This window comes from Myodes glareolus, chromosome 5 (genome assembly GCF_982192425.1).
Source record: "Myodes glareolus chromosome 5, mMyoGla1.1, whole genome shotgun sequence".
NCBI classification, from domain to species: Eukaryota; Metazoa; Chordata; class Mammalia; order Rodentia; family Cricetidae; genus Myodes; species Myodes glareolus.
Window position 1 is genome coordinate 112,484,579 of NC_142030.1, and position 26,587 is coordinate 112,511,165.

Here is a 26,587-nt window from a genome sequence, read left to right on the forward strand (position 1 = left end):
CTGCACTCTACCACAGGGAAGGCAGGAGGCTAGAGGGAAATGAGACTTGTTCCCTTATTTAACCATCAACTGATCTAGCATGGAGGAATTTTCAAACTCTCATTATCAGAGCCCTCTTACACCGACACTGCTTACAACAACTCTGTGTCAAAGGAGGTAGTTCCCATACTTCCTTAGTGGGGAGGGCTCATCCGAGTCCCTGAAATCATACCTAAGCAGTACTCTCTTCCCTGTCAGACCCAGCCTGAAGAGGTCTTCCCACATTTTGATGCCAGAAAACTCTAACTTCTTGTCCTAACCTATTGCTCCTGCTGTAAGATTCCTGCCTATTTCCCAGAGTCACTGTAGATCTGATACCTCAGCATTCCCTCTTCCTTCCTTGCTATTAAGCTAACTAACTGGTAGAGGACTTGTTTCCCAAGAGGATGCTGGAGACACACAATTCTGGTCCTCAGAATTCAGCTCAGTGCAAGTCTCTTTCACAGGTGATATGCTTCCAGGTCATGAAAAGCCCTTCTGCTCCACTGGAGAGCTCTTGTCCACTCCCCTGATGTTCTAGTCTGCATTGCGTTGCTATGATAAACCACCTTGACCAAAAGAAATCAGAGGAGAAGAATTTATTCTATATGAGGCTTTCAGTAACAATCCTTCACTATAGGAAGTCAAGGCAGAAACTCAAGGAAAAGCAGAGGCATTAACCATGGAGGAATGCTGCTTACAAGCTTTTCTTCAGGTCAAGTTCAGCTACTTTTCCACCATCACCAAGGCATGGTACTACTAGTGGTTGTCTGAGCCATTCTACAAGAACAAGCAATCAAGAAAATGTCCCCAGGGATTCTCACAAGCCATAGGTTGGAGTTAATTCTTCAACTGAGGTCTGTTCTTCTCAGTGTGCCAAGTTGACAACAAAAATGACAAGGACACCTTGAAAAGCAGTAGACACACTCAGAAGCAACCTGAAAGATACTACCCCTAAAAAGGAAGGTGACATAAGGCTCCTCCAAAAGTGCTTTAGCCTGAGCCTGTACAATCTGCTACAGGCCAGAGTACTTACCAAGAGGATTACATAGTCTTCACCTCCAGAAAACTCTCTACAAAGATTCTTCAGTATCTTCTCATATAGACACAAGCTAGAGAAGGGATGTGAGCTTCAGCACTGACCCCATTTGACCCTAGTCAGCCTCATCAACCTTAGGAAGCATGGTGGCCCCTTAGCAATGCTAGCTTTGGTTTCTGCTGTTTATTAAGCCTACTCTAAATGCAAGCCACTTACATGTGGTCTGTGATGGTACCATGTGCTTAATGTGTCAAGGTCTGTGTCCATTAAAACTTGTCATAACTTAACCTGTCCTATTGCAAGTCAAATGTCATATGTCTTAAAATTATGTATGTAAATAAATAGATGTAGTTTTTTAAATCTCATAATTTAAGAATTTCCTGAAACTTTTGTCTTTCTCCTTCCAGTTCGATGGTGCTGGGGAACATATTTCCAAAGAAAATAATCTTCATTTCTTTGTGCCCAGTTCCAAACTAAGTGTCTTTTACTTCTACACAATAAGTGCTAGGCTTTTCCCCTTGCTCTTTTAACTGAATAAATAGAAGACTTTAGTGTTAACAGTGTATATGGAATAGAGACATGTGAGCCTGTCATATTTTATATAGAATACTTTTAAGTAGAAAGAAGTCCAAATCTATTTTTAGGTGATTTTATTCTCTCCTTTCCCTTCTGTAGATAAGGCATAGCTTCAATCCTTAGGCAGCATGACTTGGCCAGGAATAAGTCTAAGATTAGTTCCAAACCAGTCCCAGTCTCTAAAGCCATCCCTGTATGAGGAGGCTGTGACTACACTGTCAGGTGTTTCCTGAGTGTCCGTACACATTAATCCTCACAGGAGTAGGATCAGCGCCCCTCCAATGCTTTAGGGGCCCTGGTCATTGGGTTCTGCATAGCAACAAGTTCTCTAGCTCTAAATCGTTTTTACTCCTGGAGGCTTGAAGGGAGCAGATAAGACCTAGGTATGTTAATATCCCTTTCTCTCAGCAGGTATGTCATCACCATAATTGGCCCCATTTATAGCTTTTCTCCTATGGAAAAGAACAGTGTTCTGTACTTTACATACATTAATCTCTAATGATCCCAGTAACCCTTAGAATTAATGCTATTCTCCATCTATAATATGGGAAAATTAAGGATTATAGTCAGTATATTACCTCATGACAGGGACACTTAGTTGATAACTGACATAAACCATATTCATATCAGATATATTGAGTTTGCAGGATTAAGCCTACCACTTGTTGTCTGTTTTATGATTTAATCCTTGGTGCTGAAGTGTACAAGTGCTGGAAACATAGACGGCAGCAAAGCTAGCAGTGCTAACTAAACTTAATGATTTTGCTCGTTCTTTTGGGGAGGCCTATAAGATAACACAAAATCTCAGCATTCTTGCTGCCTATATATATTATGTGCGACTACCAAGACAGACATGCTTCTAAGCCTACTTCTAAGCCAAGGTTAAATGGCGCTCCCAGATGTCTTTGGAGAAATCATTACAAAAGAGTACGAGAAGATGGGGCTGGAGAGAAAGAACACCAGCTGCTCTTCCAGAAGACCCTGGTTTGATTATTAGCACACACAGTGGCTCACAACCATCTGTAACTCAGTTCCAGAATATCTGATGCTCACTTCTGGCCTTTGCAGGCACCAGGCACATAAATAGTGCAGTTATGCATGCTGGCAAAACACCCATGCATATAAAAATAAAATAATTTTAAAAATCAATTTGAGAAAAATATAACCAGATAAGCACAGAAGCAAGCCCCTAACTCAACCATCCACACATAGATTTTAGTGAATCAACTGAATTCAAATTCATTTGAGTCCTACTATGCAAATGAGTCCTACTAAAAAGAGAGACACTGCTGTAAAACATACACACACACACACGAACACACAATTAGCACTTAAACCTCACTTGACACATAGTCTTAAATAGGAAACTAGGAAGTTGCGGGGGGGGGTCTCAGAACTTGAAGCTTTGCAGGAGTCCATGGAAGTCACATTTTACTTCCTATATATAATGGCCTTTACCTTTATTTTTTTACAATTATATTTATTTTATATATATATAAATAAATATACATACATATATTTACATTCATGAGCACATGTGCAGAAGTCAAAGGACAATTTAAAGAGTCTGTTCTCTCCTTCCATCATGGGGTCCCAGAGACCAAGTATAAATTATCAGGCATCTTGTGGTCCCTGGTCTTAACTCTTTAATGGGTCACTTCATCATCTTTTAAGCCAATTTGAACTGTCATAAAATTCATAATTTTCCAAACATTAACCTATACCTATACTTCCTTCCTTTCTTTCTTACTTTGTTTCTCTTTCTTTCTTTCTTCCTTCCTTCCTTCCTTCCTTCCTTCCTTCCTTCCTTCCTTCCTTCCTTTATTTAGTTAATTTTTTTGAGACAGGATTTCTCTGTGTAGCCCTGGCTGCCCTAGAACTCACTCTGTAGACCAGAATGACCTTGAACTCAGAGATCTATCTGCCTCTAGGCTTGTGCCATCATTTATTTTTAACTTTAAGATATCCAGACTTGTCTGTTGTCCTATTTATCTTGAATGAAAAAATAAGTTTTCTCCTTAATAAACTTGCTTCTATTTCTATAGATGTCTTCCGTTTCTCTAGGAAAGTCATTTTATAGTATTAAGATAAAGATACTGGTGTGGGATGCTCTTCTTTATGCTGCAGTTTTGTGTTGCTGTCATTGGTGGATGAATAAAGCTGGTTTGTGGCCATCGTAGAGCAGAGCATGGCTAGGCTGGAAATCCAGGCAGAGATAGCGGAGACTGAAGGCAGAGTCAGGGAGATGCCAGCAGACACTGGAAAAGCAAGATATGAGGTAACAAGCCATAAGCCTCATGGTAAAATATAGAATAATAGAAATAGGTTAATTTAAATTGTAAGAGCTAGTTAATAATAAGCCTGAGCTAATAGTCCAAACAGCTTGTCACTAATATTAAGCCTCAGAGTGGTTTATTCAGGAACTGGCAGGTAGGAGAGAAAACTCCACTGAATATGTCAGAAAATTGTCTGTATTTCCCTTTACTTCTCATTTTAAAGCATGGTAGTTATTTACAGAAATATTTTCTAAACACTGAAGTGGAAAGAACATTCGTAGGTAAAGGAAGGTCTTAAGTCGGTACCAAAGTGGAAATCAATTTATTTCCTACTTCTGTGTATATCCATAATAAAATTTCAGTACTTTTGTCCCCAGCTTCATTCAGATATGGACAGAGGAGATGGATCCATCAAATACATCCTTTCGGGAGAAGGAGCAGGCATCGTGTTTACTATTGATGACACCACTGGAGACATCCATGCCATTCAGAGGCTGGACCGAGAAGAAAGAGCCCAATATACTTTAAGAGCTCAAGCCCTAGATAGGCGGACAGGCCGACCAATGGAGCCAGAGTCAGAGTTCATTATCAAAATTCAAGATATCAATGACAATGAGCCCAAGTTCCTGGATGGACCTTACATTGCCACTGTGCCAGAAATGTCACCAGTAGGTAAGGTGGGGATGCACTGAGTTTTCACAAACAGTAAACACACTCTAGAAGATCCTATTATGTACACACAGAGCAGAAAATGTGCAGAAATCATAAAAGTAAAACCAAGATGACCACCAACTCGTTCAGTGGGTAGGAAGTTATACAGCTTTTGGAAGCCACCACATTAAGCAATAATAAATCTCCCAGCTTCTTCCATTTCTGATTCCTTAAGAATAAACTATGAATTAGATGATTAATAACACATATTTGGTTGCTAAGGGTTAATACTGGCTGTTACCAATGAACAAAGAGGACTACATAGTCAGTGTTACTTTTACTGGTTACTAAGAATTTAAACATCAATATCTATCATCCCCATTGAGTAACAAGAGACTTGATCTAGAAAGGAATCTCTCCCAAAAAAGCAAGCACAACATCTGCAAAAGGTTTTAAGGTTGACAGTTCAGGATATGCCAGTTCTTTATAACTGCTTGAACAGGTTTCTCCCACTTCTCTCCCTCAGGTACCTCTGTTATTCAAGTGACAGCCACAGATGCTGATGACCCAACCTATGGCAACAGTGCCCGGGTAGTGTATAGCATTCTCCAGGGCCAACCATATTTTTCTGTGGACTCCAAAACAGGTATATAATACAAGTGTCAAGGCAGGGGTGATTGTTTATTCAATAATCTTTGTGTTTCCTACTTAGGACAGACCTAACTCTTCTTTTCAAGGACTCTCCAGGAAATTTATAATCTTAATCATAATCTTTAGGATTGTGAGAGCACATTAGAACTGTTGGGGATGGGGAGGGTGAGACAGTGTTCATGGATTGCTGAGCAACACCAAAGCCCTGCCTACAGAAATTGTCTCCTCATCATCTCCCCAAAACTCCCATGTCTATATTTATTTACCAAGGTTTAAGGTCTTCTATAACTCATCAAGACCAAAGAAGATTGCCACATTCACCTGGGTTTGCTCTACAGCTAGAATCACAGAGCCTTCTTGGCAATCATTCAGCTGACCATCAGGATTCATTCAAGTGCTAACCAAGTTCCTGTGGTTACTGATATACCCACAAAGTTTTATCTACTGAGCCAATCCTTGCTAAGCAAAAGACAAGGGCAGAGTGAATGACTGCCAGGCAAGTGGGTTTTGACTAGACAGGAAAGAGCACATGGATATGGCCCCCAGAAAGGCAGAGCCTGGTGGAGGTCACTCCTACAAGGGGGGGGGGATACAAAGAGAACAGAACTGATAAGAGGCAGCATGGCAGAAGAGGAGAGACTGGGAAGCCTAGGGCTTTGCTTGTTTCAAGGAGCTTTGACTACAGGATTCATGTTTTATCCCAAGGGAAATCACTTTGGTGTCTGTATTGGGCACAATAGCTACTGTTCCTCTGTTACTGAGCCAGGGTTTCTCCTTCTCCAGGCACTTTCATAAACATTACCATTTGAACCTCCCAATAGGAAGTATTATTGCTCCCAGTTTACAGAGCGAAAGCAGACCTAAGAGGCAGAACTTGAGCAAAGAAACAACCACCGAGGCTAAGTCACCAGTGAACAGTCAAAGTCACCTCCTTTCTGAAAGGAAAGAAATATATCTCCATTATTACTGGGAGAATTTTCTTTCCTGTATGTCCTCAAAGAAGCCCGGAATTCATAAAATGGTATCATAAAGGTAGAAAGTGAGAGAGTGTAAATTAGTAGGAGGGAAGAGAAAAGATCACAGCTAGAAATATCTATAAAGCAGAAGCTTCAGTAATTCTACCAACGAGGAAGGGGAAGAATGAAGGGATGCCCGCAGGGAAGAGAACTCCAGGCAGAAACAGGGTCGCATGTCCTTTACATCCTCAGAAGGAGTGTACATTATTCTGACAATGCCCATGAGGGGCGTCAACAGTGTGAAAGTCAAAAATACATGAGAAGATTGTCATTGCTTTGGCCAGGAGGCATTTACAAGGAAAAATACTGCACATTTCCTTTTAGGACAATATCAGGGACTGCACCACATACATCACAGGAGGAAACTTAGGCAGGGCGTTGTCCCACAGGCTTGCCTTTCCCTGCAGGATGCCAGTTTAGCCACAGGCTGTATCATAACCCTGTAACAATAGGCCTTAACCTTCCCTGCAAGTGCATGAAAGCCAGCTTTCCGGAGCTGGAGGTTAAAAAGGAGATAAAACTCTACACATCCCTGGCAGATCAGAATCTACATGTCGATGCATCTGGTTTAGACCCCTCTTCTTAGTGAAATCCAGTCACCACACCTTCAAGCTGCTTCTGCTCCAAAGTGTCTGGGGAAGTTAATCTTTTATGCATGGCAAAAATAAACAACACCCACAGAGTCTCTCTGTCCTTCCTGCTTAAGGAACTCGGAGGCACAGAAGTAAGCAGAGGAAAACAGAACAGTGACTGTAAACAAAGGGAGTCTAATCCTTTTCATCCCTCCTTCCCGGCGAGGGGGGGGGAGCAGGGAAACACACTAGGAGTCAGTTTCTAGAGAGTCATCCACACTACCAGGGCTCTAGGGTTGAAGGCAGAAGGAGCAGGGAAATTATCTAGAATCACAGATTTGTAGACACATGAAGCTTTGTTTCCTGTACTCAAATCCCAGGTAAAGACACTCTCTACAACCGCCTTAGCTGGCACATCCTGGAGTCTGTAAGAAAACCACTGCTGCCACCTCCTGTTCTGCTTCAGTAACGTTGCCAAGGACACAGCCTCTGGGCCTTTCCTATGGCTGTCGATATTTCTTGGCCCTTTGTTTCACACGCTGATTTTCTGAAGCTGGGATTTTTAACCACACATTTAATAAAAATAGGCACTGTGCATTTTGGTATTAGGTATTTACATACACAAAGGAGACAACCACACACGCATCCTCAGAAGACCAGCTTTGCCGTTTTGCTTTTTAAAACAATTCCTATCCTGCAGGTGTAATCAGAACAGCACTCATGAACATGGACAGAGAAGCCAAAGAATACTATGAAGTAATCATCCAAGCCAAGGATATGGGAGGGCAGCTTGGAGGATTAGCTGGGACTACAACAGTCAACATCACCCTCTCAGATGTCAATGATAACCCACCCCGCTTTCCCCAGAGTAAGTACCAAGACATAGCTCTCAGACCAGAGGGAGCCGCACCTCACAGCGTTTAGGTATACTGTTACTTTGCATTAAAAGTCATTTATTAATATCTTTCTGCACCACAACCATCAACCATCACTGAATCAGTGTTTCTCAACTCCTTTTTCACTATTTCATCCCTGTTAAATCTTCTTAGACTTTTTTTTCCCATTTTTTTTTAACCTGATGGCCACATCACCCACCAGCACAACACTGAGTACTAAGAATAATATTTGTCATATAGGGTTAAATTTTCATGGGTCACAAATCATCATCATGTGTAAGATTTGTTTTTAACCACTAATCTCCATCAAGAGCTCATTTTCAAGAAAATGGTTTTTCCAAATGGGCATCAGTTTAGAACACATTTCCTGAAACAGCCAGAGCTGTAGCTGACAAGGCCACCTTCTCACCACATTAACCAAACAATATATAACTCGGTGCCATACATGTTCTGTAGAGACACCAGGCTCGGGCACACAAGGTACTAGCCCCTGTCTCCCAAACTTAAAATTCACCCAGCGAGCACATACGCTGTTATAGAGGGGGAAAAAAATCAATGAGGAATGCTTAGTGTGCCACTTGTAGGTTCATAAATGGTGCAAATTGAGTAGATTTCTACGTTGACTCATCCTGCAGCCTGGAAAGACTAAAGTATTGTGGAACAGTTTGTGCAATGCACACAAGTTTGCTACTTGTTCTCACAAGTGAAAAATTAATGAAGGTCTCACAGGGTAATGAGACTTAAACAGAAGACTGAAGAATAGAAAGGATTTACACTAGCAGAAAAGAAAACACAACATGCCAAAATGACGAAACCACATTCATTCAAGTACTATCAAGTTGAGATACTACCTAGGGATGCAATATACAATATATATGTACACACACACTCACATTTGTTTATTTATTTATTTATCTATTTATTTATTTATTTTTGCACACAGAGAGAAAAAGACAGGGGTGGGCTTGGGGAGAGCACACCGCACAGGAAAAAGTAAGCATGGACTCCTGACTCTCGCTCTCCTGGCTAGAGGAAGCACAGATGAGGGGTGGTCAAAGAGGACACCACTTTTAATCTGGAGCAGGACTGCACTGCTGACAGAATAGAGGATACATAATGGAACTAGTGGCAGGCAGGGGAAGACAAATTCAGATTTGAATATGAAGTGACAGCAAAGCAATCAGGTTGAATGTCCTTAAGGAGTGGAGATGTGACTTTGAAAGTGAGTGCCCAAAGGGAAGAAACTGGAGAAACAGCAGACACAAATCCAGGTTGAACACTTAGCAAGGAAAGGGGGAAACAAACAAAAACTAAAACTAAAATACAAAAATTGAGCTGAGGAAATAGCTCAATCATTCAAGAGCTTGTTTTGCAAGCGTGAGCATAAGGACCCAAGTTCAATCCCAGAATCACATGCTAGCAATTCTGGTACCCTTTTGTAATCCCCATGCTGGGATGTCATAGAAAGAGTAGATTCCTGGGATTCCCTGGTCCATCTTCTTAACATACTTAATGTAATATATGGCAAGTTATAGGCCAGTGAGAAACCCTCTCTCAAAACAAGGAGAAAGGCACCCAAGGAACAACACATAAGGGTTACATGCGCGTGCACGCACAAACACATATACACACACACACACACACACCTAAACTACAAACAGAATGGATTCAGACTATTAACTGAATAGCTTGCACTTTGAACCAGCTGGATCAAAATGACTTTTATTTCATTTATGTAAATAAAGAGAGCTCACATAGTTATGTGCAAATGGAGTACACAAAGTCGCCATGGCTATTCATGAAAGACAAAAGGCAGAATATCAGGCAAGTGTTTTACAATGATACAAATGAGTAAGTTACTAAGATGACTAGTTCACCAATCAGAGTGCAGTATAAACTTCCATATGAAGCGATGGGTGCAGCTTTACTGATACTGAGTTCCATATTCATTCACAAATGTTGTATGTTGTGCACCCCACATAAACACTGTGGGTTCTGAATATTCTGAATTATTGAACTTTTCAAATATGACACTAAATGGGTATCCCTGATGAAGGCAGAATGGGAAGCAGAAGAGCCAAGGTTACAAAGCTCAACAGTTTAGAGATCAGGACACCTGTGGATATAGTCACATGTCCCTCCAGGCACAGCAGCTCCTTAGAACATTACACAATACAGTGAGGACAGGGACTTTGGTCTACCCCCAAATCAAAGCTCTAAGACCATTTTCCACTAAAATACAGTACTTTTTAACTTTTCAAAATAAATTAATTCATCATTAGATATTTCTCCATTTATTTGTGAAAGTTAAATTTGAATAATTTTATTCAAATATAACTATTTATTATTATTAAAAATAATAAGTAATTATTATTCCTTAATTCTACCTTGGATTAAATGCTTCTGCTCTACTGTTCTTCTGATTCCCTATTGTAGGAACTCCGTTTAACTTCTTCCTCAAAAATATTACCGTAACTAACTGTGGGACAAAATGCTGACAAAATGGCATGCCTACTCTTTTATCTTGAACAAGCCTAATCACCTTTAACTGAACCACATTGAAAAATAATATTATGTGTTCAAGATATTTATTTCTGGTTTGTTTGTTTGTTTTGGTTTTCCAAGATAGGATTTCTCTATAACTTTGGTGCCTGTCTTGGAACTAGCTCTTGTAGAAGAGGCTCTCCTTGAACTCGCAGAGATCTGCCTGCCTCTGCCTCCCAAGTGTTGGGATTAAAGGAATGTGCCATCACCACCTGTCAAGATATTTATTTCTAATGCCATGTAGAAATTCTAATACATGCTGAATTTATAACTGTGTTTAAACACATGGGATAGCTTTTCTTCTGTGGAAAAGATTATAGACACACATATGTTTTGTCTAACATTTCTGGGGAAGAAAGTATAATCCACTGATAACAGTAGAGAGTCCCTGACTCATACTTGTAAGGAACAAACACTGCTTCTTCTTTTGTGGGAGATGGAGTGGAGTAATCTATCAGTCTCCCACAACCCTTGGGGGCCATCAGCTCCTTTGCCTCAGGTTTCCTCATAGTTTACATAATAAAAAAAAGAGGAACTATGGAACAGGTCAAGAGCTAAGAGTGCTTCCTGCTCTTGACTTCCTGCAGGTGACTCTGGTCCAGTTCCCAACACCCACATCAAGCAGCTCACAGCCCACAGCCACTGTCCCTCAAACCCCAGAGAATAGGATGGCCTCTGGAGCCTGCAAGCACCTTAATGCATGTGATGCCCAGAAACTCATGTAGTCATGCCTACATACACAAAAAATCGATTAATTTATGATAAGAGACAGCAACAATATTGAAAATGTGTGTGATTTTAGTTACTTAGTTAGCCACCTTGTGACTGCTTATAAAGTAAGTTCTCAAATATACAACTTCACAAAGGTGAAAATGGGCTAAAAAATAAAGATTTTGAACAAGAGCATCAACTCAAAAAGGAAGGCGTACCAAAGCTGGGCATCAACTCAAAGGAAGACGTCATCAATGCTGAGTTTCTTCTACATGTGGGATCCGGTTTGGGTATTTGAGTTTAGAACTAGAGCACAAAGCCCATGCAGAAGCATCCAGATAGTCACAGCTATGGAAACCAAGTTGATGTACCACACATGGAGCTCAAAGTGGATGGAGCTCCAGCCACTCGGGGTCACTGGTCATGGAGATGGGACTGTAGCATACAGGGTAGGACATAAATGGAAATTAGGACATTTGAAATTTGATGGAGTAAATGTGTTTTGTGATCCCATGCTTACCAGGAAAAGCATGGCATTTGGAGAAATATCCCATTCATGTGGCATATTAAAAATGAGGAAGCAAGGTGCTTCTTCCTACACTGAAGGAAGAACGACACAATGAGAGGTCCACCATTACCTTGTCTTACTCTTGGGCTCTGTGGAGCTATTTCAACTTCTCCTTATTGAACATTCAGCACAGCCCATAGGCCGTGGGGATGTTTTCACTCTCTGGACTGAAATTTTAAACTGTAAAACTTAAGTTTTAACCTATGAACCATGAAAAAAAATGTTTTACATGGCATGCCTGATATCATGTGATAATAAGGCCGACTTTTAGTAGATTATCAAGAATACATGTTCCTGCTTTTCTTCACAGAACATTATCAGATGAGTGTGTTGGAGTCAGCTCCAATCAGCTCCACTGTGGGAAGAGTGTTTGCCAAGGACTTGGATGAAGGAATCAATGCAGAGATGAAGTATACTATTGTGGATGGAGATGGTGCAGATGCTTTTGATATTAACACAGACCCAAATTTCCAAGTTGGCATCATAACTGTGAAGAAGGTAATCCAATTTCCTTTTCAAATCATTTTCAAGGGTACTTTGCATGGGGAATGCTAGTGAAGGGTGTTTGTATATTAGAATATGTTTTGTTTTATCCTCTGATAGAATCACTTTCCTGGACCAATGAGATGACTCAGACGTAAAAGTACTTTCCACAAAATCCTGATGATCTAGAACCCACATTGCTAGAAAATAATCAACTCCTACAAGCTTTCCTCTTGACCTCCATATTGCAGCATGACACTGGTACACCCACACCCAGTCACATCCTCTCTCTCTCCCTTCCTCCCACCCGCCGCCCCCCTCAACACACACACACACACACACACACACACACACACACACACACACATACACACATGCACACACACAAAATTTAAAAATAACTCTTCCTCATTATCTTAATAAATAAACACATCTTAATGCTTGGTGTTACAGGCAAGAACACTGGCTGTGACATTATTTTATAGAAAGGGTTACTAAAATATATAACAAATAAGCCACTTTTCCTTAGCCACTTAAAACTGCTATAGCTTAATCCTCTAATGTTGTTAATGACTTAATCAATATTTGAATCCCACATCTTTACATTAGTTTATCATAAATAGAAAAGCAAGCATAACTACCAGAGTTCCCCAGAACACACTAAAAAAAAGTGGGCAGTTGTGGCAGCCTATGTTTAATCCAGCACAGGATTTTAAAACAATACAGGATCCTGGGTATACAGGTTCAGTGAGTGACCCTGCCTCATTAAATGTAGGATAGCACAGTCAAAGACACATGTCACCAACTTTGAGCCTATGCACAGACATAAACCTACCTGCACATATGCATGCATACCACACATACAAATAAATTGAATCTAATAATTTATCAATGAACATATAATTTAAAACATTAACTTGTAAAACATTGGTTTGTTTTATAAGCAACTCTAACCTGCTGCCTTCCTGGTGACCTTGCCCAGCAGCTGCTCACACTGCTCACACCAAGTGCACATGTTAAGACACCTCAATCCACTCACCACCTGCTGCCCAGGACCCTTCCCAAGCAGCATGCACATAAGCACTGGTAACTGTGACCTGTCCCCTGCCAGAGACTTTCCCCAAGCTGCCACACACTGGTAAGAACTCCACAGCCCTACCTTGCTGCCATCTACTCAGAGGCCTTATCCAAGCTGCCACGTAGGTGGCCTCTGTTAGTAAGCACCCTTGTCCTCAGCACTACCATCTATCTGCTTAGAACATTACCCAAATAGCAGCATGTGTGGCCGGTAGGACTCCAGCAACCCTTAGTAGTAACTAAACTGAAATTACTTTCTACCTCTTCATTCACAAATCAACACTAAGTGTCCAAAGAACTGAACTTCAGAAACCTCCTATCTGATCCAAAGCAGGGCACATTATGGTAACAACAAAAATACTGGACAGCAAAGGTACAGACATATGCCAAATTTCTTCAACCAGAAATCTTTATGACCAGCACATACTGACCTTGAAACAGTATAAAATGCTAAGACTGACTTATGAATCCTCAAACACATTCATATAATTAATCATTATAAGTCATTACATTTGAAAATTAATAATATATGCTAACTTTATAAGGTGACTAAAATAATATCAATTTGTTACATGAGAAAGGATTGAAAATATCTTCCAACTGTATATTTTGTTTCAGCTATTAACACACCACTAACCACTAAAAAATGCTCAAAGTTTAAAATACTTTCTTGAATGCAAAAGTCACCTATTCAAAAAAATCAATTCATCATAAAATGGAGTCTTTAGGATACTTAATATTTAAGTTAAAATTTATTTGAAGAACATTCTTAATGATATAACTATAGTGACATATTAAATTATTTTATAGGTTAGATATCATTACAAACATTTACTTTTAGAATGATACATTTATTACTATTATAATTTGAGCAAACTAAAAATTTTTTCTACCTTCTTTATCTGAAAAAGATTAAACATTGCAAACTAGAACTCTGTCTCTCAATGTCACTATCCAAACAGTATCCAAGTTCAATCAATACAAATATAAATGTTTCTTAGGCTGTTTAAATTCCTTTTCTGAACATATGAGCTGCCAGAAAAATATAATTAAGAACAAGACCAATAAGATGGGTAGATAGACTAGACACATATAATAAACATTTTAAAGGCAATTGACTGGTAAATCCATATGTCTGGAACAGCTCCCAGATGTCTGATCCACACCCTTCATCTTCCTTTGTCATTAATAATGTCAGCCAAAACTGAAACAAAAGTTTTGCTTTGATTTATTTCCCCTAGGGTCTATTATTTGTCTAAAAAGTACATTTTTTTCAAAAAATATTAAGCCAAATTGAAAGAATTGGTTCTTCATACAACCACCATGATTGCTACACAGGACATGTGTCATTTTAGCTTTTAAGTAATCAGTCAATTGATTTTCAGTCTATTAAATGCTTGAAATATGCTTTGAAATATGTAATTTTCAGACTGTTCTTTGTTCTATAGTAGCATGATATTGTGCCATTTTCTGGTCTTCAGCTTAGCTTCCATCTGCAAGCAAAAATAAGTAGTTGAAGAGAGTCCATTCTCCTCTTAGGCAGTTCACAAAACACTTAAGTTCTATACTTCTCTAATTCTAATAGACTATGAATTACAATCTGCATTATTATTTTATATAGCCCTTCAAAAATCCAACTTTGTGTGATCCAATGCCTTATTTGTAATTATTTGAAGAGCTCTTAGAGACACAGTTGGATATATTATATTTGCCTTGCCTGTATCGGGTTTGCTCCCTGCTGGTGCTTCAGTACTCTTCTACCTACACAGTCTTTCAGAAGACATTTCTGACAGCAGTAAATTCCAGTACATGCAGTATCAACCCTGTGCAAAAATGAGACTCGCATGCAGCACTAATGCCTTTCATTGCATACAGCTTGCTTGGGCACTAATATCAGAGCTCATTACCTGCTAAGTACCAGTAATTGTGATGTAGCATCAATTAGAAAAAGACTGAACCCCCAAAGTATAAAACACAATGAGAATCTACACCCCAAAAAAAGACAGTAACACCAAACCCTTATATGCCATAATATAAACGTTAATGCACAGAAGAAACTTGTGGCACTACTTACCACAATAATAACTTTTTACAGCATTTGGGGTCTTTGGCCTTACTACACACTGGGAAATAAAAACCCAACTGAGTCTTTGCTCTTGACCTTGAATCTGAAGAAAGAATATACACTATATTTTATAATAAAAAGTTGTCCTCCCTACATGGATGCTATGAACAGAATGTGGGTCCTCTGGAAGACAGAAATCATTTTTAACCACTGAACCATTCATCTCTTTACTCTCCCAATTTTATATTTCATAATATGGAATCATAATAGACAAAACTGATTTCTTGTTCATGAGCCCTGGTTAAAGAATTTGTACATTTGAGCCATCACTTTAGCTGCCACTATGTATCACCTTAGCCTTATCTTCTGAGCTTTCTGAATTCAAAGTTCGATGCCAAACTAATCGATTTTAATGTAAAGTTTAAAAGGGACCATCTATGATAAACTAAATAAACAAAGGTCTGTGTGACACAGTGTGTCAAGAATATATGTTATGTGAAGCACGTAACATGTTTCCTTAGAAAGAATCACTGTTGCTTTGAATTCAAGAAGAAAACAAATCTACTCACTTTTTTAGCTAACATAGAAAATGATGAGTTTCCCTAAGAAATGTTTGTTCATTTCCATATCATTTTATCTTGCTTGTACTCACTCCCCATGCTCACCAGTCCAATTTCTCCCCCCAAATCGGTTCCCTTCAAAAAGAAAACTTTTAAGAAGAAAACAACAAATCAAAAGTTTAATTACACAGACTTCCTAAGACAGAACACAAGCTTGGTCTTAATTGCCCAACATCTTTCCAAAAGAGAAATGCCTCTGAACACAAGGTCACCAGTGGCCATATTGTCCACCTGCAACAAAAGGGTGCTTAGGAAACAAACTTTCTTTATTAAAATTAGGGTGGGACAAAACGGATCCCGAAACTTTCTCTCCAGATCATGCTGAGTAAAGTTAAACAAGTTAAAACTGAGTTTACCAGACATCTTCCTTCCTTCTTACCTGTGATTGAATCTGATGTTATCACCGAGAGCTTCAGAACAAGACAAGATGTCCTTGTTTTTACTTTTTCCTCTTTTTTCACTGTTTCAATGAATTTGGGGGTTCTCAACTAATCACCAGAACTGTCTGTCTTTTTTACTCTGGATATGTATTCTACCGGCTGACCATTTTTCTTCTCATTGCCTTTCAGCCCCTGAGTTTTGAAAGCAAGAAAAGCTATACTCTGAAGGTAGAAGGAGCCAATCCTCACCTGGAGATGCGTTTTCTAAACCTTGGCCCATTTCAGGACACGACCACAGTGCACATCAGTGTGGAGGACGTGGATGAGCCGCCTGTGTTTGAACCTGGCTTTTATTTTGTGGAGGTGCCTGAGGATGTGACGATTGGAACAACCATACAGATCATTTCTGCCAAGGACCCAGATGTGTCCAACAACTCAATCAGGTTTTCCCATAGATTTCACTTTGTCTTTATATCCTGGAATTTTTCTTTATCTTTTATGCAAAGTTTTCTTACTTTCACCCTTCTTTCTTCCTCTTTAAATCTCATCTCTGGAAATTTTTTTCTGAGATTTTTATTGTTGTTGTTGTTCAAATAACATGACAATATCATGTAATTGGATAATTAAATGTCATTATATCCCAAATTCGCTTTCATTTAGCTCAGATATACACATATGCATACCTTTAATTCTCAGTCATGGCTCCACTTCTCCTTGGTCTTTGTTGATTTGGGGGTCTGTCCTAAGCATTGAAAACACTAAAGTCAGAATCTCTGATCTTCACCCACAAAATGCTAATATCAGTCTCTAAGCTTTAATAACCAAAAATGTACCCAGATACTGCCAAATGTCCTGGAGCAGTGATACAAACAGCCTAAGAGCAGACCCTCCAATACAAAACAACCTCAGTCACACACAAATGTCAAACTCTTCAAAATCACTCCTCATTTCAAACTTTAGTATTCTCTTTTTAAGTTAGCATACAAAGAAATGGGTTTTGTTGTGGCATTTTTATGTCTTCATACTTTGTTCTTATTCTTCTCCCTCTATAATGACCTTTACCCCATTTTTTAAAGTTCCTTTCTGCCCCCACAAATGGCCTCCTTTCTACTTTCATGTCACAGGAATTCCACTACCCCATTTTTCCCTCCCTTAAGATATCCTACTTATGGTCTTTTTATGTCCTACAGAGACACAGACACATACGTGTGTGCATATACACAAACTTATACTATACTCTACAACACCACATATCTGAGAAAACATGGTGGAGTCTGGTTTATTTTGCTTAGCATGGTGTTCTATTCCATCCACTTTCCTGAAAATGCGATGACTTTATTATTTCTTTCTTTGTGGATGAACCAAATACCACTGTGTATATTAGCCACATATTTTATATCTACTCATCTGTTGATAGATGTCTAGGCTAGTCCAACAACTTAGCTATTATGAGCAAAGCAGCAACAAACATGGTTTGTTGCATGTTGACCTGGAGTCCTTGGGGTAAATAACCAGAACAGATATAGCTGGGTCACATGTAGTTCTATTTGGGAGGAACCCCCACACTGACATAGTAGCAGCAGCAGATTACATTTCCACCCAGTAATGTCTAAAGGGGCTCTTTTCTCTGCATCCCAACTAGCATTTTCTTGTTTGTCTTGTAGAGAGAGATGCAATCTCAAGGCAGTTATAATTTGCTTTCCCTGATGGTTAAGAGTATTGAGCACATTTTCAAATAGTTATTGCCTGCTTTTATTTCTTCCCTTAAGAACTGTCAGATCAGTTTATTAGCCCATTTTTCAACTTGGATGATTTGTAGGAAGTACTGGTATTTAATTTTTGCAGTTCACTGTGTATTCTAGGCATTGATCTCCTATCTGATGCATGGTTGGCACAGATTTATTCCTTTTCATGTAGCATCTATTCACCATGATAAATTCTTCTTTTGGTTTACAGAATCTGCTTGACTTCAAGTAATTATATTTGTCAGTTCTCAGAATTATGTCCTGGGTAGTTGGGTGCCTTTCTAGAAAGATCTTACCTATACCTGTATCTTGAAACATATTGTCTGTATTTTCCACTCAAAGTTTCAAGGTTTCAGGCCATATGTTAAGATCTTTGATCCACTTGAAGCTCCTTGTAAGGAGTGAGAGACATGGCTCCAGCTTCATCATTCAGTGTGTAAATATCCAGCTTTCTCAGCATCCTGTATTGAAGAGCTTGTGCTTTTTCCAAGAGATGATTCTAACAACCTTTAAGAAAAATTAGGTGGCTACAACTGTTTGTGTTTATTTCTGGGTTCTAAGTGATCTTTGGATATATAGCCATAAGGTTCCCTCCAATGCTCAGGGAACATTGAGGAAGAGGGGGACAGGTAGAATTTAACATCTGGAAGACGTGATAGAGTGTTGAGGAATGTTGTTCTCTAAGTAGAGCGTGGCAGTTTCAGGCTTGAGTGATAGCAGTTATGATTACCTGCAGAAGATAGGCATTGCCTACATTTACCATGAAAATGAGTGGGCTCATGAGGCCTCACCCCTCTCTCTACAAATCTATGAGCAGTTTATGATTGCCGGAGAAGGAGAAACATTTTCTTCAGAGGTTTAAGCACTGGTAAGATGCCTATGTTCCTGTAAGCAACCCTCATAAAACTCATTGGGTACTCCCAAATTAAAGAACACTTCTAGCACCAATCGACTAATGAACAAAACAACCAAAAAAAAAAAATCCCCAGAAATGAAAGTAGAAGAGGGACTAGTTGGGAAGAGGAAGAAGATCAATCAGGGAGAGGGTGAAAGCACAAAAGAATGTAACAGGAAGTGGGCGTCATAAAAGTACATTGCATACATCTATGAAAACAGCACATTGAAGCCTATAGTTATGTAATTATATATAGCATACGCTAATAAAACCAAAGACTCTTAAATATGTAAAGCAATTCCTAAAGTGCAGGGTTGAAGGTATCACAACTCCTGACGTTAAACAACTATAGAATGATACTTTGTATAATTACTTACAGGGAGTCCCTGATCCCAAACACTTTGTTAACTAAAACAAAGTAGGAACATATTATATACCATATATTTCTTTATATTACAGAAAAAAACAGGCACAGAAACACTTCCTAAAGTCAGTGGCTTTGATGGCAGACAGGTTGGTCAGAGAATTCTCTATACTAAGCACAGTCCTCCATCTCTGTCCCTCCAAGTTCTGCTTTGCTACAGAAGATTCCAACTGAGATGCTACCCACTCAAGACTGGAGAATTACTCTTAGAACCTTGGCTGTTTCCAGTCATCTCTAGAAGCAAGTGCAAACAGCTGGTAGACAGGTTGACACCTCAACCTTCCATAGCCACTGCCAAGCCTCTGAAGCCAGATTCACAAAAGATCAGAACTCCAAGGCTGTTTGAGACCATCTGTCCCATTAATTGTTAAAAGCCTCACAGTAAAATGAATCTGGAGCCTCGGTACAGATAAAACAATTTGAACACACCCCCATTTATCAAGCCCTTTCTAGAAGTTACCTGGCTACTTCCCTCATCTGGTGCCATTTTGTATTTAATGAAAATGAGTTTTTGGAGTTGAACAAGTTATTCTCTGAAGAAAACCAGAGAATAACTCTACCAGGGGAAAATCTGCTCCCTCTGACTAACTAGTAAACACATTACATGTTCAAGCATCGAAATGCCTAAAAGTGATTTTAGAGCTTTAATTTAAAAATAAAAAAACAGCAAATCTTTCTGAATTATAGACTTCGTAAATTTATATTTCAACCTTAGTCTTTTCGTTGTGAAACTACATAAGTGAAACATAATATCCCCATAACAATCACAACACAATTAAAAAGATGGATCATACATTTCTATTTTCAGATATCTTTGTGATCATAACTTATTAACTATATATCTATTATTTTATGAGACAGTAGTTTTGTTGTCAAACAGGGTAATGTGGGACTACTATAGAGAATAACACCTCATGGCCAAGAGTAAAGCAAGTGTGAATGTAATGGAAAGGAGACACAAATTCTAACATAGAATATGGACGGGGCAGTATGTTTCCACATAATCTCCCAGATTCTGACTGTGGACCTCTATGGAAACAAAGTCTGATTAGGTGTCACACTAATAAGTAACAAATAAATCAGAAGACTGAGTGCAGTCAGTATAGAAGCATGTGTGTGTGTGTGTGTGTGCGCACACACACACACACACACACACACACACAAAACTTCACAGGAGTTATCTGGGATTCAGTACTACAGCCATTATCTTAAGACATCTCAGCAGGGGCAGTGGGGAGAGAAAAGCATTTATGATTCAAGATGCACTCGTGACTGCAGAAAAATGTGGCAGACAAAATGAAGGAATCTGCCTGGCTAACAGAAAATGTCATTTCAGATAGGCCCTTTGAAGAGACATCTGTCAGCATGACGGGGTTCTAAGGAAGCTCCTGGCTGTTCCAAGAAGCCTCCACAGGATAAATTCAAGAGCATGCACACTGAGGCTAGAACAGGGTCCACTGGCTGCTCTGGAGCACAGCTCTATATCCTTGGGGGAAAACTGACAAAAACAGGGTTCCAGACATAGAGTAAAAAGACAAGGAGTCATGTACAAAATTTCTCCTCAAATAATAGAGTTTACACTGGTAGATATACGGACCTTGACTGACTCTGTGTTATCCCACAGAAGCATGGAATTGCCTCTAGGTTTACAAGAACATAAAGGGTCCTAGATTCTCAGAGATCTCAAAAGAGAAAATAACAAAAAGTCAGCTTTGTGGCTCTTATTTGCTAAGCTATTTGGAATTGCTTTCTCCTGTGAACAGTTCTCCAAAGTATTCTTGATATCCTCATTTGTATATGCCAGTTAATTGGAGGGAGGAGCTGGAGAGACGACTCCGTGGTTAAGAGTTCTTGCTGATTCATCATGAGCACAGAGTTCAGACTCCATCACCCGTGAAACAATCTCTAGCAGCCCACAAATGCCTGCTAACTCCAGTTCCCAATAGATCTCACACCCTCTATGTGAACACAGTTGTATACATCTGCACACAAACATGCAAATACCTTCACATAGACCAACACACAAAAATAATACAAAAAGAATTTTAAAATGAAACCGTTTTAAATATAATTTATATATTATGCTACATAGCTAACTTATGGACATTTTTCTTATAAATATTTAATGATTTGGATTATTAAAAGCAAAATGCATACTAAATGGCTTTCCAAACCAACCTATCATCTAAAGTTAAAATACTACAGATTGAAGGCCATTTAAAGCTTAGAAGATTATTAGGGGCCGGACAGTGATGGCACATGCCTTCAATCCCAGCACTTGGGAGGCACAGGCAGGTGAATTCTTGTGAGTTTGAGACCAGCCTGGTCTACAAAAACTAGTTCCAAGACAGCTAGGACGGTTATGCAGGGAAACACTGTCTTGAAAAACCAAAAAAATAAAAAAAAAAAGTTATTAGGACTTATATAATCTCCTTTGTAAAAAGATGACGCTGTACTAAGATATAAGTGCCAGTCCTTATCCACTTGTAATTCCCCTAATGCTATAGATTTAATTGTTTGCATATGAAAACTACAAAGCTTAGATCAATCCTAACATTGATAAATACTCAAAAAATAGTAATAAAAAAACCCCAGTTAGGAGGATAGTGAGCCGTTTAGCAGCTAAAAGCAACGTCTGCTGGTGTGGAAACAGCCTGACCCCCTGGGCCATCCTGTGTGTGTGAGTCCAGCCATCCTGCTCGCAACAGAGATTGTCCTCATCCAAGCAGTCAGTACTGTCTGCCCACGGCAGCTTTGCACATGTGTGCTAAGAATATTCTGTTCGTAATAGGTGAGAACGTTACAGTTGGAGACAGGAAAACTGCATATAGGCTTCACTACTAGGTCCCAATTTCCTTGTTTCCCATCTGTATCTGTACTTTCAATTTGTTCTCCCGCACCCTGGAAATTGGCCCCGTGCCCCATTCAGAGAAATAAGGGCCATTATTCCCTCACTGTAGTCTAGCTTGGGAAATTGAAGAGGGGATTCTACTTGATGAGAGAAGCTCCCTAAGGCTGACTCCTGCTGTGTCGACCAGGATGTGCTGTCAGGGGTCCTGTGACTTGGTTATTTCTGTCACTCCATTCTCCACGCCATCTGTGTTATTTGCTGTGGTGGGGTAGCTCTCTGGTTCCCCATGGGCTCTTCTCCCCCAGCAATATGTCTACAGCCTGGAGAGCTGCCATCCAGGTTTTGCTCTGTGGACCAAATGTAGGACTTTTCTTATGTCTCCTGGCTGAAAGATTAGACTACCATTAGCCAACCAGTACTTCTATTTTCTAAAAAAAAATTCAGCTCTTAAAGCAGCTGATAAACTTTGAAACTAAGTCACAGGTAAACTCAGAAGAAACTACCACAGCCCAGCTCATTTGAAATGAATATTATAAGTACAAGGGTGTTTTTATTAAAGCGTTAACCATTTGTTATCATGTCTCATGAAGAAGTAAAACTATGTTCTAAGGCAGTCTTCTACAATCCATTTGTCAATAAGGCATTGGTAGGTGTTGCAAAGGTCACCTTCAGGTCAAAACCTGAAGCTGAACTCCCTAGATTTGATTCCTAGTAGTGTGTGTGACCTTGGATAAGTGACTTAACCTCATAAGCCTCTAGACTGTCTGATCTATAAAACAGAAATAGTAATAATGCCTACCAGTGGGGTTACTTGGAGAACAAATTACTCACTACAGGCAATGTTTTAAGCAAAATCTAGCAAATAATGTTTGTTAAACAGGATAACCTGCAGAGAGGGAAGTTGACTTCCTTAAATTCCCTATTATGACTTAAGAAGTCATGTCAGAAGTTATTCCATCTGAATTCGTAACTGAAGTTACTCCAATTTCTCTGGCTCTTACTCATCTGCTACCTTTTTAAATCCTAACTCTCTGAATAGCAATCATGAATCTCTACAGAGATGTATACACTTGAAGCAAAATGTTTCGTAGATAGATGGATGGATGGATAGATAGACAGAGGGAGAGAGATAGATAGATAGGTAGCTTATAGATAATAGATAGATAGATGATATATAGGTAGATAGATATGTAGATAGATAGATAGATAGATAGACAGACAGATAAATAGTTTTACTTACATTAATATTTATTCTAACTATATGTTATAATTTGGCATGCACATGTCTCATTCCACTTCATTTTCTTTCAATACTAATCATAAGCAGCTATATTCATTTCATACCTCACCAAGCTGAATTGTGAAAAACACTGCACTTCAAGTTATTATTATCAAAATTATAGTTTCATCAGAGAGACGCTTCAGTGGCTAAGAATGCTTACTCTTCTTGAAGAGAACCCAAGTTTGGCCCCAGCACTCACATTAGGTGACTCACTACTGCCTGTTAACTGGACCTCTGGGAGATTCAATGCTTTCTCTTGGCCTCAGCAGGGACTCATGTGCACATTTCCCCCAAAAGACACACACACACACACACACACACACACACACAATTCAAAATAAATTAAATATAAATTTTTTAGAAAATTGCAATTTCTCCACCTCAACAACTTTAAGACAAAGACTGCCATTTCTGTCAACTTTTATTTAAGTTTTGAACTCAATATTTTCCCTGGCCTCTATTTAAAAGCAATCTGTAAGAACAGTGCAACTATAAAGCCATTGAGATGGTTTAAATCAGTTGAAAGTGACTTAATTCCCCTAAATTTCTGTTTGCTTACCTGAGGATTAGTATAAACTACCAAAGCTATGAGAATGTTAAAGGAAGCTGTGTTAAATGCATAGTAATGTGACCGCTGTAGACACACTCCAGCTATTACATCCACTGGCCATTGAATAACTAGCCACTTCTTTAACCCCTTATTCTTTTCCCCAATTTTTGGGTTTTCTTTCATCTCATGATTGTTTCCTTCGCTATGCAAAATTTTCAGTTCAATGCAGTTTCTATTTTTCTCTCTCTCTCTCTTTCTGTGCCTTTGGGATTATATCCAAGACATCACAGCCAAGACCAATGCTGTATAATTTTCTTCTAGTAGATTGACTTTCTGACCTTAAGTCTCTTCTTCATTGGAGTTGATTATTGTGAAAGGGGTAAGGCACATCTGTATGTTGACAGCCAGTTTTCCAAATACCAGTCATCAAAGACAGTTCTTTCACACCATAATGTAGTCTTGTTATCTTAACAAAAATCCAAAGAATTGATCATGGATATATGTCTGTGAGGGGAATGCTGTAGGTGTCCAGGCAGGGAAGCAAACCAAGAAAAGATGAAACTGAAAACTTGGTGCAGAAAGACTTCTCAGCAAGGATCGAGACTTTGGGGAGGCTGAAGCCAAGTGGTTCATTATCAGCATATTTAAAACACAGTACAATTTGGAAAAACAAGTTTACCATTGTAATATAATTTCCGGTGCTGAAGGAGCATAATTACATCAAAACTTGACTTGTGGTACATGTCGTTTCTTCCAAGAAGATGGGTTCTAAAGATAGGTTAAGGTCCTAGGGAAGGATTTGACCTGGTTTTGGTCCTACAGATATTTGGGCTATTAGCCACTTCTGGTCCTAGTTGTAGAAGCATGGGGAGCCCCTGGATGAAGGGTAATTAAGATTACTAACCACCTCTCGTCCTGGTTGTAGGAGCTTGACATGGCCTGGTCCAATAGATAATGCAGACCACCAGGCTATTTATCACCTCCAGTTCCCAGCTTTCTGTAAAAACAGATTATATATTCTTCCCTTTGAAAAAACAATCCTAAATGCTAATATCCTGGGCTCCCTGGAGATCTGTGAGCAAAAGCACCGTATATGCATTTATTTCTAAGTTTTCACCCCAATTCATTCCCTTGATCAATGTCTTTATTGCTATGAGCATATGACAGTTTTAATTACTTTTGCTTTGTATTGTATTTTGATGCCAGGACAAATAGCCTTATTTTCAGAAATATCAGAGTACCTAAACAAATATTTTTCAAAAGAAGATACACAAGAACCTTGTAAATGTACCGGGTGAGGGGTCAGGAGGAGCTCGACATACTAACCTTCAGGCAAATACAGCTTTAAACCACAAGGAGATGGCATCACATCTATTAGAATACCTAGTCCCCGAAATTGAAAAAAAACAGAGCATTCATAAAATGGAAACTTTGTACCATGTGAGTGAGGATATAAGTTAGCACAGCCATTTTTGACAAACAGTGTAGTGATTACTGAAAACTAGAACGGTCATATGATCCAGTCGTCTTGTTTCTGGGCATATATCCAAAGGAATTACAATCAGTCTGTAGAAGAATCGCCTTCATTTCCATGTTAACTGCCACATTAGTCACAAAGCCAAGATATGGAAACAACCTGAGTGCTCAGCAACAGATGAATGGATTTTTTAATCTGGCATTTTATACATTCACAAGAGAATACCACTCAGCATTTAAAAATAAGGAAATTCTGTCATTTGTAGCAACACAAATGAATCTAGAGAACATGATACTGCGTGAAATAAGCCAGGCACAGAAAGGCAAATACCCATGATCTTAGTTAAATGTGGAATCTAAAATGTTAAACTGATTAAAAAAAAAGGTTGATATCATAGGATAAGGCCAGCAATGTTGATGGTCAGAGAAAGAGAATGTTTTAGTAAAGGAAAACAAGGTTCTAGATAGACAAGAAGATATGGTGATCTATTATACATATGGTAACTAGTTAATATTCTATATTTCAAAATTGTAGGAAATTGGATTCTAAATGTTCTTGACACAAAAAGTATATGTGAAATGTTGTATGTGTTAATTAGTTTGATTTTTTAATACTACAAGATATATTTAAAAATATTATACTATATCCACAGATGGGTGGTGGTGGCAAGCGCCTTTAATCCCAGCACTTGGGAGGCAGAGGCAGGTGGATCTCTGTGAGTTCATGGCCAGCCTGGTCTACAAGAAATAGTTCTAGGACAGGCTCCAAAGCTATAGAGAAACCCTGTCTCAAAAAATAAAAACATAAAAACAAACAAACAAAAAGAAATATTATACTATATCCTAAACTACACAATTCTCAATAAAAATAAGAAAATATTAACCTTTACCAAGGAGTATATAGGATTCTCAATGATAGTCCTCAGTCACATCTAATTATCAAAATGTCTCATTTTTAAACATCCTGATGCCTGAGCTTACCTCCATCTCTTAAGACAGAGAACAGATGAGATAATACAGATGAATAGAGGGAACCAGGTTGCCAAATCAGACTGAAGAATAATTACAGTTCTTACTCACAACCTAATTCATTAAAGACTCAAAAGATAGAGCAACAGCAAAAAGAGTCATGCAATTCTTCTTTTGCAAAAGATTAAAGTTGTCTGGATTAAGTGCCTGTAACTACCTTTCTTTTCCTACATAAAATGCACATTGGTCCAG

At 39.0% G+C, this 26,587-nt stretch overlaps 1 protein-coding gene across 4 annotated transcripts in view; it reads left to right on the forward strand.

Moving 5' to 3' along the window:
* Positions 1-26,587, forward strand: part of Cdh20 (cadherin 20) — a 232,449-nt gene that overhangs the window by 181,692 nt on the left and 24,170 nt on the right. For 3 of the 4 annotated variants that reach the window (XM_048443846.3, XM_048443847.3, XM_085688436.2), the window contains 5 exons: positions 4,287-4,581; positions 5,087-5,206; positions 7,500-7,667; positions 11,829-12,016; positions 16,333-16,586. In XM_048443846.3, coding sequence (XP_048299803.2) covers positions 4,287-4,581; positions 5,087-5,206; positions 7,500-7,667; positions 11,829-12,016; positions 16,333-16,586 — 1,025 coding nt within the window. The remainder of the gene's footprint in view (positions 1-4,286; positions 4,582-5,086; positions 5,207-7,499; positions 7,668-11,828; positions 12,017-16,332; positions 16,587-26,587) is intronic. The other variant, XM_087906621.1, reaches the window with a different exon arrangement.